Source organism: Anarhichas minor, unplaced genomic scaffold (genome assembly GCF_050575085.1).
Source record: "Anarhichas minor isolate MPS153535 unplaced genomic scaffold, ASM5057508v1 ptg000028l, whole genome shotgun sequence".
NCBI classification, from domain to species: Eukaryota; Metazoa; Chordata; class Actinopteri; order Perciformes; family Anarhichadidae; genus Anarhichas; species Anarhichas minor.
In genome coordinates this window covers 13351301-13372605 of record NW_027466474.1, presented here as the reverse complement: position 1 = coordinate 13372605, position 21305 = coordinate 13351301, and the positions used below count along the sequence as shown (strand labels likewise).

The following is a 21305-nucleotide window of genomic DNA, read 5'->3' as shown; positions in this document are numbered from 1 at the left end:
TACACTGTTTTTTAGTGTTTTAATGAATGTTCTTAATTGTTTTTAAATCTCCTTTTCTTTTGCCTTCTGTTTTGATGCTTTTAATGGTTTCATGTGAAGCACTTTGAATTGCCTTGTTGTTGAAATGTGCTCTACAAATAAACTTGCCTTGCCTTGCCTTACTTCTTCGTCCTCTCGTGAGAGCAGACTGGGTGCTACAGTGACTCACTATTGTCTCTCGAGGATCAAGTCCTATTACAGGACAGGACGGGCCCGGTGCTAGCTGGCTAGCATGCTCATTCCGGTATGTGCAGCGCGACACATAGGCGTAACGTCGGCACTGTAACCTCGTCACAAAATTTGGGCCAGACCTTACACATTTCACCATTGATGCCATCAGTATATCGCAGTCATATTTTGCTAGCTAACTACTATAAAACATGACAATAATATGTGCATTTAATTGACCTTACTGATGATATTTTGCATGTGTGACGCGTACATTCAATAAGTTTCAACCATAGAATAAAAGAAACGAGAGACAAATGTTGACATTCAGCTGTATTTAATATATTAGTGTTTCTTGACTAGTAACTCTTGGCTATCATAACATAGCTGTATTGCAATTATGATGTTCATTTAATACAGTTTTGGGATCCACAGCGACGCATCCACAGGCCTGTTTATTTGAGAGCTGTGGGTTAAAGGTAGTTCAGCGTGACGGAGGTCTTTGGATGTTTGGAGGAGGCACGTAGAGTGGTAAGTGGGGCTCCTCACGAAGAAGCGACTCCTGTGGTGGTGAAACGGAGGAGCACGAGGACGTATGATGCGTTTCTACTGTACGCCCAGTGTCTCAGGGCCAGCGGTTAAATCAATGCCTTTCACCTTGTTCTCAAGATGCATTCATTCACAGCATTGATTAACACCTGGTCCACGACGAGCAGTTATCCATGTAGGAAGGCGATTCGTAAATTCTTCATGTGCTTTACTTGATCGTGATTGACGTATTAAATGCAGCAGATTTATCATGTTTTGTGTGTGTTTGTCAGAGTTAGACTTTTTGTTTGCTCCTCTCTCCCACAGTCACCTCCTAATGTCACCCCTCATGGGACTTCCTGCCGTCTTCCAGGGAGACAGCTCAGGGACTTGTCATCCGTGTTCAGCTGTCAAAAGGATTCATCCAGCCAGCTGCACACATGTGGAATTGTGTGTGCGTGTGTCATGTGTTGTTTAGTTTTTCATGTATGTGTGCATGCAGTTAAGTGCACAAAGTGTGCCTGTAAGTGGATGTCAGCGCACAAGAGCAGCATATTTTCACTTCACATGTCCATGATTGTAATTTCAAGCCTCTCCGGGAGTCATCGTGTGGCGCATTGACTGGGGGAAGATAACTGGCCGGGGCGAACATACGTATCCCTGCTCTATTCTATCTACTCTTCCAGCCCACTGCTCCACCAGTATCTACGAGTGTGTGCGTGTGTGTGCGCGTGTGTGTTGTGTTTGCATGTTCGACAAGAACAAAACGGAGGCGAATGTGAAAGGGAGAGCTCATTGCCGTGAATGTTTTATGTGTTGCACATAATGACACGGTGTCATATCCCATCCCCCTAGTGGATACTTGCTGTCACATCTTCAGAGAGCTTACACACACACATACACACGCACACACACACACACACGCACACACACACGGATATCTGCCATCCCCACCGCACAGGCGGCTAAGCCAGGTGCCCTCGCTCCAAAAGATAAACCCCCAAAGCTTGAATGACAGGTTGAGCACTCTGAGACCACTCATGCACGCGCAAGCGCACGCGCACACACACACACACACACACACACACACACACACACACACACACACACACACACACACACACACACACACACACACACACACACACACACTTTCCAACACTGTTTAGCCTCTCTCTGTCTCTCCATCTATTTATCTAGCTGTGACCCTCTTTTCTCTCTCTATCTCTGGGCTCAGCTGGGTCACCTTTGACCCTTTCAATGCACAGATGTCACCCTGTGACAACATTTGTCAGCAGATTTCTGCCATATTCATAACCAACAGCTGGTATTTTCTCCTCACATGCAAATAATTTGATAATATCCTAAGCAATGAGAAAAACGCAAACGCCAATAGGAACATTGAAGTTTTCTCTAAACTATTTAACTTTTTTTTTTTTTTTTTTTTTTTTGCAGGACAGCAAGGGTGTGAGATTGTCCCTCGGTCTCTGAGGGGCTCAGCGAAATAGAAGGAAGCCGTGTTCAGAGTTAAGAAAAGACCCAGTTGATAGACTTGTGCGAGAGATAGCTGAAGAATAGCAGAGAGGAGATAGCCGGGTCTCGTACGTGTTATCAGTGTAGAGTTTAAATTGGGTTAAAGGGACGCGAGTCTCTGGAGGAATTTCAAATCATGCACTTGTGTGTAGTTCCATGATAGTATTGATCATTACGCAGGATACGTGTAACTATCCTTACTGTTGTATTACTTGGGTGGTATATAAAATAAAATGATGTAAACGCTTAATGAAACGAGTCATAGGCTACGTGCTATATTAAAAAAATCAAATCCACTTTATAGTATGCTCTGTTTGGATGCAAATTGTTCGGATTAGAGAGAAAATAAGGTGTGAGATTGCATATACCAGCAAGACTACAGACATTTTGTTTAATTATACCCCATGATGCACTTCAACGGGGTCAACAGCAAATGTTTGTTTCAACACTGAAAGTAGACTGAGTTAGAAAATAAACATTTGGCTCCCAGATGTAGAAAAAAGAAGCAAACAGCAGCTGGTTGATGAAATCAGGACAGAAATCCGTAGAAGTCAAATAAAAGTCCAAACAAGAAGAAAGAGTGATCGAATGACTTCTGTCAAGTCACCACGATCACCCCGACATTATCACAGCTTTGGGAAATCCACGAGCCGACGACGCTCGACTTTACTCCGGTGGTTTCAAAACAATTCACACATCCATCCATTCATGTGAATGTGACGACTCCGTTACATGAGTCCCATGTGACCTCCATTATCGAGGTGCAAATCACCCACGTAGCTGAAAAGAACACCCAGCAGTCAATGGAGCTGACATCGCGTCTTGATCGAAGCAATATACGCCTTTTACCCAGAAGCTACTCTGTGTCGGCGTGTTGCTAAAGCTACTGGTAAGAAGATGATAATCCAAGAAGTCCAGTGTGAGTAATACATCAATAACTTTAAAGGCTTATCGGATGCCAAAACACCGCACAGCAGTTTGTGACACTATGAGATTCGATTTTACAACTCACTTTTAGGGATGTACTGAACCAAAACCAATTCCGACACCTCAACTCAGGGACCGAATACTAGTCTGTGTATCTCATATGTGGATCTTATGGGAATGCAGCCTGCTGTGACTGAATGTAACTGGAAGCAATAAATTGTATGACATTGACAAAGAAACTATTTTGAATATGTAGTTAGTACAAGGTAAGGCATTTTTTTTGTCAGCCTAAGCATGGTCTTAGTATGAAAAATATATAAGGTCTCCCTTGTCTCACGATCTACCTCAAATTATTATTGTAATACCAAATAAGAAAAAAGAAAATACGCAAAAACTTGATTATGAAACCTAAGCAGGAGACCTGAGAGGAATGACAGTGACCCATGCTGTGGGTCAAGCATGGTGTCACACCTCTCAGCACTGGCTAGAGACAACACAGCTAATCTGATCAGGTCAAAGATATGTGCACATTCTCAAGCACAGGCACGGTAAAGTGCACACTCCAACTGTCGCATGCAAACACACACACACACACACACACACACACATAAGCCCACACACAGCTTACACATAGCTTTGGCAAAAGTGCACATGGCTGCTCACAGCATTGGCAAAATGACATATTCAAAGGCGTGAAAGAGAGGGAGAGTTAGGCGAGAGTGTGTGTGTGTGTGTGTGGGTGGGTGGGTGGAAGGGGGGGGTATCAACAGATAATTTGTAAACATCTGGGTCCACAATCAGCATCTCCCTCCCTCTACTGTAATTAATTCCCCTGCATCCTCAGTTTTCATCTCCATCCTTTCCCCTTTTCCGTCTTCCATCTTTCCACCAAAAAATATCTCCTCTGCTCTCCATCTCTTCTCCATCCTCCCCCCCCCCCCCCTCTCTCTTCTTCCTCTTCCCTTTCAATGCACAGAGGCCCATATTTCTCCGGTTTGGCTCTAATGGAAACCATCTCAAATGCAGAAACACGCACGCACAGACACAAATAAAAGCCAACAGGAAGACACAAACACACACACACACACACACACACACGGTTTGATGTAAGGTTGGTTTCTAATGCCATCGTCATGGTAACGCTCCCTTGCCTCGTTCGCTTGCACAAGCGAACAGAGCGCAGATCCCAAGAATCCGTGTGGATTCTTATGTAACTCCACAGCCCCACGCACACGCACACCGAGACAGACAGACAGATAGATGGGAGTGAGTCAGTGCTAGACCACATAGTGAGAGCATCTGTCATCAACGGTATATACCTTTCACTGTGACAAGAACAGTATGTACCGCCGTGTCACTTCAGCCTCATTATGAGACACACACACACACACACACACACAGTCACATCAGAGGCATCTTCGGTGCTTGGCGACGCAGTGAGAGGTGGAAATAGCTGCTTAACTAGTTACGGCAACACCACTGGCTCATGTATCAGCATACTAATGACTAGTTTTCCTCCCTGAGGAGCGGTCGTACGCAGAGATGCTGTCGGGTAGGGTGGGGTGGTGGGGTGGGGTGGAGAAATGAGAACGGGGTCAGTAGAGGCATCGCTGTGGAAGTGACTGGTAATTTCCTCGCCCGCAGAGCAACATGGGAGGGAGTCGCGGAGGAAAACAAAACGGGAGATAACGACATGCGCCGGGCCTATTTATACGCAGCGCCTGGGTTTGAGAGCGAAAGGGATGAGCAAAGGGCAAAGTGTGAAAGCGACCGAGTACACGGCATCCTGTATCAGCTCCTCCGCGGCACACTTGTTTACCTGGCGGACGGAGCGCTTCGTCTGTTGTTTGTTTCTCCATCGGCCTCGGCGCGGCTGTGATACATTTGTATGTGTGGTCGGGTGATGCATTGCTCTCGCTGGTGCTTAATACATCAGACGCCCGGTGTGTGTGATTTATAGATGGATCAAAACAGGATGCCAAAGGGATGAATGGGTTCAGAGAGGTTTGAATCAAGCATCGTGCTAACAGAGTAGGTGACTTTCTACAAGGTTGATCAAAAAGGGCCGAGGTCAGTTTTTTTTTTGAGGCACACAGCTAAGAGGTTTACTAACCGCAGAAGTAACTTCTTTGTTTTTTACGCCTAATGGAACTGGGTTGCAAAGGTTGCAACTCGCTCTATACTTCACATAAAGCAGCATGCAGATTTTCACCAAGGTGTTCATTGTCTGTCAGACCGGTTCGACACATGCCAACCTACACCTGCAAGAAGGGGAAGTAACAATAGCGGCACATTTATAGTGTACCTCAGATGCTTTTCAGAGCGCCAACCAATACCATAGACTTCCATTAAAAGTGAGCTGGGCAGTTGTTTTTGTATTCTTATTCAATTACTTGCCCTATCCGTGAAGAGCCCCTGATTTGTTTTTACTTTTACATCACCGCATTTCTTGACCCAGTGCAGCACAGGCAGATTTATAGTTGTGCATTAATGGGTTTTGGGCTAGGAGTTCCTAAGAGTTCCTAAGAACCTTTCCCAAAATCCCACTGTCACACGCTAAATTATAAAGAAAAACCTCCCGTTACTCCTTTTTGTCAAGTATAAATCCAGCTCTATACAGACATGTCAATGCCACCACCGACAGGTATGTAGCACTTCTGCCGCTGTTTTTCTGTGTATAGCTGTCAAACACAAAATATTAGGTTTTGAAGAATCTATAACAAATTATTGCAAATTTTCCTTCTAAACTTGCACATATATAATGCCTTTAAATGATCACACATGTCAAAAAGTGTAGCTGCTATACCTTTACATGCCTTTAGATCGTCAACATCTGGACAGCTGCAGTTTCAAACTACTGCTGCTGCTGTTGTTACTTTTTTCGGCCACGATGTGATGCAGAACTTTAGCTGCTACAACGGTAGCATAGCCTAGCATCGATCGATCGGAGCTCCATTGAGAAAACAAGTATTTTTAAAAGTTATTTGCTTGTCATCTGGCAGCGAGAACTAACAAAACATTAATTCAGACGTTTTACAAATCGGCATCATTATGTAGTTATTTCGGCATCCCTTTTTGTCCGTTTATTGCAATTTAGTGGCAGCAAATTCTGTTTATTTTTGTTTCAGCTGTAGTAAACCAGCCGACGTGTGGCTTGCTAGACACAGTCGATACACCTCGCTGAAATCCACGGAGCGCCTCCGGAGGATGATATGAACAAGACGGCGTTTAGTTTCCCGGGATATCTGGGACATCCACAACAAGTACTAAGCAGAAAAAGTGGTTATTTCTTCCATGTTTGATGGCGGAAAACAAAGGCTTAGTTGTTAACGGCTTCCATGAAGATAAGCCACTCCTCCTCTCTGATGCTAAAATGTGTGAACGCAGCATTAGGCTACATGGCTATTTGAAGGGTATTTACTACCACGGCAAAAATACCTAACTATAGTTGTAGAAAGAGCAACGTCATCCATCCAAATGATGCGTAGATGCTGAAACTTTTAACGAGCAGTTCCTCCATCTACGACATTTGGTAACAGGATCTGAAGTGACACGCGGTGCAGCCTCCGTAGCTTTGTTTCAAGTCGATACGGAGAGGCGAGGTGAGGAGGCGTGGTAATCGGCTCTCGAAATCATCCCTTTGTGTATGCGTCCTGGGGGAGCCACGGGTCAATCATCTCTTCCACTCCAAGACAGAGTACGTCTGTTTGTGGCACGGCCTGTGGTGCATGAAATCTGTCAGGCTCTGCTGACGCACTGCGTACATGCGCCGACGTGTTCACACACACAAACACACACTGAAGCTGGTAATTGGGCTCATAAAGCCAAAGGACAAGAACAGCAAAATCTCACCCCCTGCCTTTGTGTAGTGTGCCAGTGGTTTTCTGCGTCGCAGTTCAAACGCCCTGGCATACTCTCGCCCTCCTAAAAACCAGGCAATTTCCTGTGAGGCCGTTGGAGTGTGACAGCAGCAGGTGCCTAATGGGCAAATCTTAGGAAACAGGGCATTACCCAAATCCTGCAAACTCAATTGTATTAATCCACGGGATTAGCAGCTTTAATTCTCAACACGTTTCCAGTTTAAAAAGTCTTATTTCCCTGCTGAAAATGGGAGCAGCAAGTGAGGGGAATATTCAACGAGTTCAAGAGTTACGGCAGACGAGTTTTCCTCCTTGTTCTATAAATTTCGGTCTACGGCCATGATGACGTGTCTTTGATTTAAGCATCGAAAAGAAAAGTCGAGCTGTGGTGGAGATGACCACACATCTGGGACTCAAATCAGAGACTCCTTTCAGTGTGTTTTCCCCACACGCACGTCCTGGTTTACCTGTCAGTTTCACGATGAGCGCCGCTCTCGCTAATTAATCCTGCGATCAATCACATGTTGACACCAAAGACCCATTATCTTAACCCCTCTCTGCACACTGCCCCTATAACACCACTAAAAAACTGACAGTTTTAATCTCCCTCCCCGCCGCCATCCCTCCTGTCTCTCTTACACACACACACACACACGCACACGCACACGCACACACACACACACACACACGCACACACACACACACACACACAGCTTTCAAATAAGGGATTTAGATTACAGTGAACAGAGCCAGCTTCATGACGATGAAGTGTGTGTACTTCGAGGGTGAGCCTTATTGGAATTCATATGATGTTTGTTGACTCCCTTCATATAAACAGGTGGCTGTGCGGAGATAACGTGCAACATATTGTGCCGACGATGATGCACCCGCACATGTGTGTGTGTGTGTGTGTGTGTGTGTGTGTGTGTGTGTGTGTGTGTGTGTGTGTGTTTTAATCCTAAAGCAGTCATCGGGACATTTATTAATCTCTCTATTTCAGAAGAAGCGCGCCGAAGCCTTTCAGGTGTATGAGCAGGGATTCCTGAACAGATGTCAACTCGTATCCACCCAGTGTGAAGCTGCGGCAACAAAACAAAACCGGTTTTGTTTTGTTGCCGTTGCTGCTGGAAGGTGCACAATTAAAAAAGGCTCCATCTCTCTGTTCTCCAGCATAATATCAATACACATAACTTCTCAACCATTTGTCCTAAATTCCCAAAACTTTCAGCATATGTGCATATCGCATCCCGTAATAAAATCTGAGAATTTGTTTGCATTCGACCACCAGGGGGTGCTACAGTAAACCCGCGAAGTTGTGTTTTTTGTCACTTTTTGCATTTTTCAGCCTTCGCACTTTAACGAACTCCTCCTACAGATTTTATGCGATCAACTTCTACTTTGGTCAGGATGCTCTTAAGACCTTTGTGATTAAAATTTATCAAAATCGAGAGTTTTCGTCGAAGAACCTTGACGTGGCATGGCGGCCATTTTGCGTCATTCGGCATGAAAAAAGAAGTTGTTATAACTCCAAGGTACATTATCCAATCTGTACAAAACTTCTTATGCATGATCCTACTTCAAGCTTGAACATACTTCAATTTAAAAAAAAATCAATAATTCATAGCGCCGCCTACTGGCTAAAGGAAATGTCATATTTTATACTTTTAATTATTCCTCCTAGCCAGGTGACCTGATGAGTCTAAAATTTGGTAAGGATAGCCTTAAGACATTGATGATGCATCATCATGAATTTTGTGAGTTTTTGTTGAACGCTGTTGCCGTGGCGACGCATCGTTCGCCATGAAAAAGGAAGCTGATGGTTTAGTGGGTTGGGATGCTCAAAAACTCATGGAACTTTGTACATGTGTCACAGGTCATTGGAAGAAATAGTTTATATGATGTTTTTTATTGGCCGTTTTAAATTGCCTCTATAGCGCCCCCTACAATATTTCAAAAGAGCAGCCCCAGCGCTACGTTTTGGCTACATGTATGAAACTTGGTAGGCACATGTATCCTATGGGACCATGCTCTAAACCCTACCGGAAGTTGGTCATTTTCAATTTTGTATGAATGTATACAATATTTCGACGATGCAGCCCTCGCAGTACGTTTTACCTAGATATATAACATAATTGGATCTAGATCATCAAAAATTATCAAAAGCTTTTTGATATCTCTTTGCGTTTACAAGATATGGATCAATACACTTCTTAGGGGCGTGGCATAATATCAATACACATAACTTCTCAACCATTTGTTGTAAATTCCCAAAATATTCAGCATATGTGCACATCGCATCCAGTAACATACCCTGAGAATTGTTTTGCATTCGACCACTAGGGGGCGCTACAGTAAACCCGCAAAGCCTACTGGCTAAAGGAAATGTCTGATGTAACTCAGCTGGACTTGTTCCAAACGGTCCCAAACGTCACATGCTTGATAACACTCATGGCCTGATGATGTCTACAAGCTAATTTTCCCTAATACTCACAGCGCCACCTGCTGGCGAAAGGAAATCTGCGTTTTTTGACAAACACCATCCGATTTATGTGACTTTTACACAATGTGGTTTACACTTGATATAGAGCTACATAATGTACGTGTTCTGTAGCGCTAGGCAGCGGATACAGGAAGCATCGGACTATTTGCAAAGCATCATTTCCAGCATCAGGCGGTCCACGCGGGATTAAAAACGTCTCACTCGCGGACGCACTATCCGACGGCCGCGGACGATCTCGGACGCGCAGGCCGGAGTCCCTCCAGCACCCCCGACGCGCTGGAGGATGCGACGGCCCGTTCATCGCTGCTCGCAGCTTTAATTTATTTTTAAGTTTCTGTTTTTTTGTTCATCTCTTCTGCAGCTGTCTTAGCTTGACACCACGCCTAACGTGCTGACCTCACCACTTCACATCCGGTGCCAAGCCAACCTCTGCATTGATTCCTCATTCCGAAGGCTCAGAAACGCAGGCTGACACCGCTGACAAAAGCCATTACAATTCATCACGGCCAAATCAAATACACTTCAGACTGTGCTGGAATGATTGAAGGCACTTGTTAAAAAGGGCTTTAAATAAGACTTTTTTCTTTTTCTGCCGTCCCATGACAAAACAATATATACCTGCAAATAGGGAAGTTTAATACTGTACTGGTATTTTCAACTCGTCAAAGATATCAGTGCTGCAGTGTTGTATATGTAAGGCTGTTGATATTTCCTCTATATAGATAGTAGTGTTGGGTATCCAATTAGTCTGCAGCCTTGCTCTATTTCTGTCCATTAAAGGCCCCCATGGCTGTGCCAGACTGGGACATGTTACAGTTTCTTGGTCACCATCGGTCGTTCAGACCGTACGGTATGAATAACTAGATGCTAGAAAGCCGCTATGATTCACTCCGCCCACACAGCTTTTATTTGAATGTTACAGTAAACACCAATAGCCCTCTTACTGTATGGGATCACAAAGGACTACACCATCGTTGGCTGTTGACTGAGGAAAGCATGAGTGCGTCTTCTATTTGGTTTTGGAGAAAGGGAAAATGAAATGCTTCCAGCGCTGTTAAAATAAAGGGAGATGTTCTGTTCTCGTAAAATCATAATTTTGCAAAAATGATGAAAGATTAAAGTAACGTGAATTTTAGTTTTGCCTTTTGTTGCCACACGCTAGAAAACAGAACATTTTACAATGTATTTACATTTTGTGCCCTCTGTATTTAGAATTTAGAAACCACCATGGCGACTGGAAAGCATGCCACTTTATCTCTACCGCTAACCAAAGAGGTGAGACAAGGAGACAAAACCGTGATTTAAAAAGCGTTTTTGAAGTGGACTAGTTGTCTGACAGCTGAAAGGGTGGCTGTCCCGGCACGGCCGTGAGCTGCTGGGGAATGACTTCCACTCTTTCCCATCAACTTGTTTATCACTTTACAATGCAGATGTCCACAGCTCACACGTCAGACCTCTCTGTTGCCGGTGTTTTTGTGCTGAATATGTGTAATCTCAGCTCCCTCTTCTGTTCATTTGCGTGTCCCTGCGCTTCTGGATTTATTATGCATTCGATGCCAGAGTGCTGGATATATAGACACTGGCAACATGACCAAACGGGACAAGCATCCTATGGGAGGGCCGGTGTAGAAAGTTGTGGAGGAATACATTTTTTAAAAATCAACAAATTTCAGATCAGATATTTTAAAAAAACATGTATTTTCAAAGAAGAATTCCTAAAATCTGCAAACATACAAGACTCCAAATCTAAAGCATGACCCCCGTAAAAGCCTCTCGCGTCAGCTGGTAATGAGATTCATGATATAAAAATCGCTCTAGCGCTGCTTCTAGCTGGACTCAAACAACATCACTCAACAAACACGATTATGATTCTTATCTGGAAAACACATCAAACACAGATTCAACGCAGACATGACTGTTATCTGCTCCTGAATTCTGAGTACAAGCTGGCCGAACATATTTTCTCCGTATGAGATCAAAAGCAGAGATACATCTCGAACTATTACACCGAGCGACCGGTCTGCTCATATTCAGACGGACACAGAAATCCAAGACAGCCACGGGGGGAAGCAGTCACTGTGCAGACTGAAATTGAGGTACAAAATGTTCCGAAAACGGAGTAGAACTTCGAGCTGAAAGGTTTAGTCGATCAATCAACGAAGTAGCCAACAAATAGTTTGATAATTGAATCATTGTTGAGTCAAAAATGCCAAAGGTCATTGTTCTTGCTTTGCTAAATGTGAGGATTTGCTAATGTTTTCTGAATATCTTAATGTTTTGGACTGTCGGTCGAACAAAACGAGACATTTGAAGGCGTCACCTCGGTTAAACAACAGATATTGATTGGACATGCAGCGTGTTTAGCTGCACAGTAATATGTAACCTGCTCAATGATATCAAAAACAACTGACAGTGACGGATAATGGTCTTGATTTACCAAAGTGTACCTGTAAGCATCGTTATTCTTGCTTCATTTTGTGTGTTGCCTCTAACGGCATTCTTGCCGAGCAGGTTTATAATTTCTATTAAGAAAGAAGGGGAATGAAATCCCTCTGATAAAGTGGTTGGAAAGCTGCGTTACTGCAACAACATTTAGTAACTCATTGTCATTCTAATTGCCAGAGATAAACAACTCTGCAACACAGTCAATGTTGTATTCCTTAAGGCAGGAGATCATTCTTTCAATACCCTCCCTCCAAATTAGTTCATTTCTTTGTGTCGCCACTCATTTGTTCATTTCATTTACGTGGATTTAATCGCTCGCACGATCCATTCAATCCTTCAGGTGTGTGCACGCTTAATATATTGCATTTATCCCTGAGTGAAAGTAGAGGAAAACACTAAAACAGGAGATGAGGGATGTATGTTGAAAGGGTGACGATGCATGGAGGACATTTACTTTGAAGTGTTAAGCTCTGCAAACAAAGCTTAAGCTCACCCTATAGATATTTCAGGAAGACTGATGTAACACACACACACACACACTGACTATTATGGGCATTAAATGTAGAGATACCTGATAAGGTGCATTACAAACGTGTTTGGTTTTTATAGCAGCTGTCTAATCTTCCATCTATCGCTTTCCTCTCTCTCGGTTCCTCATCCCTCCTCTCGGCATCCATCTCCTCTCCCCTCTCTGCTGTTTTCCTTCTCCTCTCTTCATCTCTGTCACCGGCCTCCAGCTGGCTAGGTGAGATAACTCCTCCACGCCGAGATACTCTCAGCTCATCGGCCGGGTGATGGAACGCGGGTCACCAATCAAACGCTGCATCATTAGTCGAGGCGATCGGGAGCTCTTATCTGGGGCCGGACTGTTCTAAACTGTCCTCCACATCCCACAACTCTCCCGAAATACACTCCAGTCTGGTGTACATTTTTGTTGATTCCTCTTTGACCGTGGAGTAAGCAGATTTGTTTGATCGATGATGCAGCACTATTACAATGAGTGACAAAGTAAAAAAGATGGAGTCAGAGTTCCTTCGTTCTTCGAACTGGCGGCTTTAAACGTGCGTGAATGTGGTTCGTGATCTCACCTTCCATCAACTTGGATGATGTAAAACAACTTCCCCTGTGTGCAAGTGTTGACATTGAATGCGTCTGAGAGCGCCGCTGCGGCTGGCTAACACGAGAACCAGAGTGTGATGGTAGGAAGTTGAGGGTGAATCGTTAACTTGCGACCACTGGCACGCTGAAACTTTAGCATCATGTTTAGACGCATTTACTATTAAACTTTAGTGCGTCTTCTTTGGGACCAACACAACAAATCCACAACTAAACAAAAACAAATTAACATTCAAACAAATCGATCACAGAGCTGCAGTAGATGATGCACACTGCATGCTCCTTTTCCATATTCATGAAAGTTAATGTTGCTTCACTTGAAGCTTCGCTGCTGAATTGAAAAATATTTTTCTCTCTTTCCACTCGTTTGAATCGTCTCCTGTTCTCTCTCGGTGTCATGCTAAGCCACTGAACTATCTGGCTTGAAGATGTACTCGCTATTAGCACACAAGTGTGGAAGAAACTGTGTTTGGAAAAGCGTGAAGACATCTTTTTTTTTTAATCACATTAGTGACATTAGGACTCAAGCTGCTACAAGCTGTTACTTAGTGCTGAGGGATGAGTGCACCCTGGTGGGCGCTCATGGACTCCTGAATACTTTCTTTAATAGTCCTGTGCTGCCATCCTGTGTTTACACCATATGTGAGCATGGCTGTTCAGTGCGCACTAACAAAGTCTCCCTATATCTTTTAAATATTGCTAAATAAAGTACAGTAATATAGATAGATACTGCAGTTATAACATTTATCCATCGTGAGAAACATCTTCAAATGCACCGGGCTGCCATCTCCTGGCTGATACTACACTTCATCTCAAAGTGTGTTGATCACCGACAGACACCGTGATGCCTTCTAGACGTTGACAAACAGCGCGGAGACGGACTTGATGGCAGAAAAGGTTTACGGGTCTATTACCGTCCACCAGCAACCAGCGGCCTGTCTGACTGATTCTGATTGGTCATTCGGTTGCTATATTTGACCTTTGTCCGTGTGCATCTTGTCTCCAAGCTTCAAATATGATAACATTTGAAACAGAAAGGTTAATAGGAGGGCTCAGGCAAATGTAGAAAAGGTCAGAGATTTCCCCCCCCCCCACCACACACACACACAGCATCCCAAAGAAACAAACAACTCAGTAGAAAGGCATCTGAAAGGCTGAATCGGTGCGTGGTTTGAAGAGCACCGACTCATAATGAGCTGCACTGGGCTATCACAAAGGTGAGTCTGGGTTATGAGGTGAGGGTGTGTGTGTGTGTGTGTGTGTGTTGCATTCAGCAACACACATACTTCATGTGGAGTGACAGTGTAACAAGGCTGCGTGTTGTTATTAATTGTGTTTGAATGTGTGAAGTCCACATGCACACCGGCTCTTGTTAAAGGAAGCAGTTCCACATTTCGGCCAGCAGGTGGTGGTGCAGCCTTCTTACAGAGCACTCAGAGGCCTGTGCGGTGTGTGTGTGTGTGTGTGTGTGTGTGTGTGTGTGACCTCGTTGTGATCCAGTAATATGATGTCACACGTTAACAGGGCGCTTACCAGCACCCGCTCGCTTGGCTCATTGTGTCATTTCCAAGGTTGAGATCGCGTTGACTCATCGCTGCTGTGCTATTCTGAGATGAGCCGTCTGCTCTGCATCGGCGGGCCTTAACTGTAACCCTCTGGCAATGTTAAAGAGTAAAAGACTCAGCAGGTTTCATTACGAGCCCTGCACGTCATGGCTGTATTTGAGCCCTGATGTGATCAAGAGCTGCTTGATCACATCAGGCTCTTTAAAAGATATGACGATGTTGAAAATAAACGGCTCAGATGCAGACAATAAACAGCTAAAACATAGTGTAAAATAAGTGTTAAATTGGTATAGTGAGAAAAGGTAAACGACAGTGTATATAAAAAAAAGAACTGCATATGATTACATGTAGGTTTAGCACGAAGAAAACCAGCAAATATTTTCATTTGAGAAGTGACTTTAAAAATGACTTGATTGATTATGAAAATACTGTAGTTGATTCATTTTCTGTTGATCGACTAATCAAGTATCGACTGCCAGTTTCATCTCTGAATGTGTGATCGGTGACTCAGTCACAATCAATGCTTGTCATTGAGGTTTACTGTAAATGTATTGCATTGTTAAATGTATTGTATTATGTGTGCGTTTTATATATTCTCACCTACATTTTTTGAGTTTTGTGTGGTTTTATATATATTTTCATGTTGAGCTTTGTGTATTTCCATAAAGGCCCTACTAAGGATGGTCATTGAAAACTAGCTCGGGCTATAAATGATGTGGTACGTGGCACTGGTCCATGCTATATACGTGCCCGTATAAATATAAACATTACATATATAAATAGGGCTTTCTACATTGCTTTGACCAATGCAAGGAGTGGAATGAACTGTTAACTGAAATTATCGAAATACACACAATTTCAGGTATAAAGAAACAGTCACATATCAGTTCCCATGGAGCCATGCTATTAGCCAGATGAGTTTTAGGGGAATTTTAAGGTATCGTGTGTGTTTTGTACATTTTTTCTTATTGCACTTTGTGTCCTTCTAAGGATGATTATTGCAAATTATGTTGGACTATAAATGCTGTGGTATGTGGCACTGGTCCATGCCATATACTTGTCCCTCTAAAAATAAACCCTACATGAAAGATCTGTAATATGAAAATATGTCCCTATAAAAAGAAACTCATTACATGACTTGCAATCTTAAATACTCACATCTCTGACACATTCTCAATATGTAATGGATACTATAAAAGTAAAGGAGCACAATCAAAGTACTTGTAAGTTCTTATTAGTCAAACACTAATAGGGAAGATTGGCGGTTTGATCCCCGGCTCCTCCAGTCCACATGTCCAAGTGTCCTTGGGCAAGATACTGAACCCCAAATTGCTCCTGAAGGCTGTGCCATCCATCGGTGTTTGAATGAGCATTAGATTAGCACTTTGACCACCTTTTATGGTCACCCCTGCCATTAGCGTATCAATGTGTGTGTGAAAATGTATTGTAAAGCCCGTAGAGTGGTCGGTAAATGCAAGACCGATTACTATTCATACAGCTCATCATGACTGGCTAGAAGTAGACAACATCCTCTTTCCACCATCTCATGCAGTGCGTCTCTGACCTACTCAGCAAAAAAACAAAACGCTGTATAATCGACCTATAATAAACACTATGTAATACCTAACTGATGTATCATAATCCATCTCAGATGAACATGAACAGCACATCTGCTTCCTATAAGGGCTTGGTTTCCTCTAGTCTTTTCCCTCGAGAACATTAATATTGATGTCATGGAGGAAGGCTGACCAAGCTCTCTCTCTCTCTCTCCCACTCTCTCTACCCCTCCCTCCCTCTTATACCCACACCCTAGATGCAGGCAGGCGTGCACACACCGGCAGATTCACTCAGCTTCCGCATCGCTCTCCCTTCTCCATCTCTGTGTCTCTATCCCTCCCTGCTCTCTCTCCGCCGGTGGATTTTTGCGCACTGCTGTGTTGAACACCGGTAAGAACGAACCCATCTCGCCGTCAGTGTGTTTCTCAGTGTCTCTGTGTTTGTGTGTCTCTGTTCTGGCTCTGTTTTACTGGAGCCAAACAAAGGATTTGGGGTGTGGCTGGGTGAGCGGAGGCTGACTGCTGATGGCAGCTGTGAAATGAGGTGGAAGAGGGATGTTGAGGAGGATGACGATGGTGCTGATAAGGGAACAATAGAGCAAATGTTTGAATAATTGTGTTTACTGACAAGTTGGAAAAAAGGTGAGGTTACGACTGCTGCTGTTGATATCAAGACTCGGCAGTGCTGGATACAGACAACATTTGCAGCTAGAGGGTAATCGAGAAATGATTCGGTGAGCCTCGTTTCAAGAAAGTGAAATATTTCAAATTCTGGCCATGTGCCCAGCATGTCTACTTGTTATGTCAAACCCATTCTATTAGGCCCCATTCAAAATCAGACTAGTGAGGATGATTTTACAGTGGCTTGCTTTGCAAAATGACTAGACTGCGGGCTATAGTGGGCTTGTCACATTTCCACAGCAGTCTCTGACAGAGCGGTGGTCCAAACAGGCGTGACTGGGCCGGACTGCGCGGGACGGATTAGTCAGACCTGCGGGTAGGTCGAAGGAATATGACTGCAGTGCCTGGATCCACGAGGCTGCAGGGGTGGATGCAGAGGCAGAGAGAGGAGAGAGAGAGAGAGAGAGAGAGAGAGAGGATGCGTAGGAAGAGAACAAAGACCTCAGCCTCGGAGAGGGAAAGGCAAAGACAAAGGGAGGAACAGGGAGCGATGTTAAAAATAGGCACATGTTAGTGGGCATTTTTGGAGAGGGGAATATCAAGACGGAGCATGTGTGAGGCAGCGACCACGCACGGGCATCCATGTGGACATGTCGTAGCCACTCCCTTTATGTGCTGTCGGTTACAAAGATTACCTTCGATGGCAGACCAAGCCGTCAAGATTTAAGGCAGGTGAAAACATTGGTCCTACACTACGGAATATGTCCAATGCAATAGATTTCGTGTCCATCATGTAATGCCGCATTATCAGCGCGATGGCTGACGGGAAAGGTCCAACTTGTGTGTGCTGAGGTGTTCTTCTCATCTTCTTTCACAGCCAAAATGTCCGACAAGCCTGACCTGACCGAGATCGCCCGTTTCGACAAGACAAAGCTGAAGAAGACGGAGACAAAAGAGAAAAACCCTCTGCCCACCAAAGAGAGTGAGTGGCCCTTGCATCTGTGTCTCTGTGTGTGTTTCTAGGCGGCGCTGAAGCCTCCATACCCCCTGCAACAATTGTCCTGTCAGCAGCTACCCATCACCTCCACTGCTGACAAACGGCTACATGCTCAGCTAGCAGAAAAAACTAAAATGCTGCAACATCAGCACATCATTGCTATACATTAAATCCTCTGCACCAAACACAAGCCTGCTGACCTAAACCATCTTCCTCTTCTCTTCCTCAGCCATCGAGCAAGAGAGGAAAGGCGATGCCACACCTTGACTCCTGAGCACATGAAGAAAAAGACGCTGAGATGCCGCAGCAAAAAAAGCACTTTCTTTTGATTATCACAGTATTTCAATCTCTTACTTTGTCTTCGGACGAGGGTGCTCTTGAGCTCCCTGGGGTTGCCGTATAGGGGTATGTGGCATCATCACATGGGAATGCTCTCTTACCACTTTAAAAAACGTTAGCCTGGGTGCCTGTCTCGCACTGTTAGCCTATAGCTAACATGTCTCCAATATTGCCAAACTGGGGAGTGGTGCAGTGATGTAGCCCAGAGAGATAGACAGGCATCCAGGCTATGGGGGGGGGGGGGGGGGGGGGGGGGGGGGGGGGGGACTACAGTCATGGGAGCACTCAGAGTCTAATCATGTGGGATGTTTTCTTAACTTTTTACTTTTCTTTATGAAATAAATATGAAGACATGGAACCAGTCAACCCTCTGTGCATGTTGCTGTCTCTTTTGTGTCCATGTGCAGATTCTTAGACACTCATGAGGCATGGACTCATCGTGCACGGCCATGGAATAAACACACATTACAATAAAAAGGATTTGTATAGACTGCTTGCAATTGGCCTGTACAGTATAAAAGTATTGCAGAGTACAATTATGTAATTCACACCTCATGAGTGCATATTTATAGCCATAGTTCAATGCACAAACAGGGGCCATGTTCCTGTGTAGTTTACCGAAAGAAACATTTAAGAACACGGGCTGGCAACACACTTTTTTATACCTTAATTATAATGGTAATGTACTCCAAGTGGCTAATATTACACAAATCGTCATACCAACATATTAATAAATTTATGACAAAAGTCAACTTCTTATTATGAGAACTTGTTTGATCCTCTCCTTTAGATTGGCTCAACAAGGCAGCTAGTCTGCTCATTTTTAAAGCTAGCTTAGATTGTGAGCTTTTGCTTGGCATTAGAGCTTAAACCATTACTTGATAAATGGACAGAAAATAAATAATAATAATCGAAAAAAGTCAAGGGTTTCAATGATTCTAGCTTCTCAAATGTGAGTATTTGCTATCTTTTATGATAATTAAGTTTTAGAATTTTAATCTGGATAAAACAGCTATTTGAAGACCTCACCCTGGGCTCTGGGGAATTATTACGGGTATTCCCCCCCCCCCCCACTATTTTCTGGCACGTTATCAACTAAACGAGCCCTACTTGATTTCATTCAGTGAAGATTAACAGCAGCATCACAGCAGTGGCCACAGTGCCAGCAAAGACAGTGCTGTGAAGCTAGCAGGAGCTAGCTGGCTAGCTGGCAGTAGCCGAGGATGCTGGAGGCTGGAGGAAAGTGGTTGGCTGAAAGGCGAAGGGAGGGGCGGGGCTTGGTGACAACATATTGAGATTGACAAAATATTAAGCAAAAGCAGCACTGTAACAATATACCACCGCGGAATAAAAACAGACCGTTGGGCATTTCGAATAAAAATCGTGTGCCATACAACTAAGAATAACGTAATAACATTTCAAAACAATCATTTGAGTTGAATTATTTAACTTTTTACCGACCTTTCCTGCATTAACAATTGGATGCTTCTTTATGTGGCCTATCATTTCTTTATATTACAGTTATTTTTTTAATTCTATAACAGCAGCCTTTTTCTATGGTCATTTACAGCCCCACATGGGATGTCGCTGGCTGGCGTCAGCAGTCCTACCACCCATCCCCGGCCTGTCAAGCCCGTCACCTCCCGAGCCTTTATTGCTCCATTTCTCCCACCTCGCCTGGCTCATGAATCACTCGTCAACGCTCACCCGGACGGCCTAATGTGTCCGACATGTCTGTAATGTGTCCGACATGTCTGTTAGAACAATTTAATTAGCGCGCATTTGGACTTCATGTTGTTTTAAGCTCAGTGTGTTTCAAAGGGGGTCCCCCTATACCCTGACGTGTCCTCTCTTGGAAGTGGTCGAGCTGGAATACACATAATTTACATGGAAAATAAAATTCCATCGGAGCTCTTAAATTGTTATTATTATGATAAACTTTACGTTTAGTCTATATTACTAATATATGGAAATAATCACATTAACATATGATAAATATATATACACTATTTATCAAATATACCTTTGACCATTTTGTCATTTAATAATAATAATAATGAAATTGAATTAATGTATCTAAATGACGTAACCCACGTGATTTGTCCCTGATAGTTTCGGTGAGACAAATAGGGCCCATGCTGAAACACGCCCAGCTGCATTGACTACTATTGTTTGCAGGTTATTAACCCATTAAATGCGATAAAGGAGCCTTGGGTTGAGGACAAATTATAAAGCATCGCAGATTGATTTCTAATCGCTCTGTATTACTTCCCAACAAGGTGTTGAGGGGCTCCAGGTTTCAGTCGTGAATGCGGGCGATATCTAATTAGTGGGGATTATCCTCACCTCCACCTCTCCACTATTGTGTGGGGGACCTCGCCCAGCCGCCCGTCTATTGTCCACCGCGCGGAGTGAATTGTTGGTTTAGGGGATTTTGAGTGGCTTAAAGTGGATTTGACATGTGTAAGCGATTCGATTTAAAAAAAAAAGAAAAAACTGTAATGTTAACCAATAACTCTCCAATCAAATCACGGTACGAGTATGTAATGGCAGAAACCGGCATGGTGATGACTGTTGATGAACGCATGTGATCATAGAGGCTAAATTAAGGATAATCACAATTAATCCCAGATCTCTATACACTGAATTGATCAACATTAATCTGTTTTTTTTATTTAAATCTACGAATCAAAACCACCTATGAAACACAAATTATTGACCGTACAATATAAAAAAAAATGTGTAAAGCAAAAAAGCTCTTATTTGTTTACACTCTTGTAAATTCCAGACTGTTTTCACACCGAGTAGTTTCCCAGGGAAACATCTATTATCCTATTATCAAGACGATGCCAATGTCGCCGATGTGTGAGGCAGTATTTACATGACTATATACCATCAGCTCCTGAAAGACTTTATGGCAGTCAGTCGTTCCCCCTGGGGCACTGGTGCCATTTCCCAAACGTTTCCAACTACACATGAAGTCCCCAAAGCTGCCCCTCAGTTCTGTATTTCTGATTGCAATGTGATGAGGAAGAGCTATATTTAATGCCTTAATGTCTGAGCTTTGTTGTGGCCTCAACCACTCTTCAAACCCCTTAACAATAAATCATT

The 21305-nt window shown here is 43.6% G+C and overlaps 1 protein-coding gene across 1 annotated transcript; it reads left to right on the top strand.

The window, feature by feature from the left end:
- The first annotated feature begins 17732 nt into the window (after nucleotides 1–17732).
- Nucleotides 17733–18307, top strand: tmsb2 (thymosin beta 2). Its single transcript, XM_076103591.1, has 2 exons — nucleotides 17733–17840; nucleotides 18085–18307. Exons 1-2 carry the CDS (start codon nucleotides 17741–17743, stop codon nucleotides 18120–18122), a joined length of 138 nt encoding a protein of 45 aa, XP_075959706.1. The 5' UTR covers nucleotides 17733–17740; the 3' UTR covers nucleotides 18123–18307.
- The last annotated feature ends 2998 nt before the right edge of the window (nucleotides 18308–21305 follow it).

Excerpts from the sequence above, each read along its gene's own strand:
- tmsb2 (XM_076103591.1), top strand. The coding sequence starts at position 17,741 with ATGTCCGACAAGCCTGACCTGACCGAGATCGCCCGTTTCGACAAGACA. Across the intron at positions 17,841-18,084 it reads CCCTCTGCCCACCAAAGAGA|CCATCGAGCAAGAGAGGAAA; the intron begins GTGAGTGGCCCT and ends TCTCTTCCTCAG.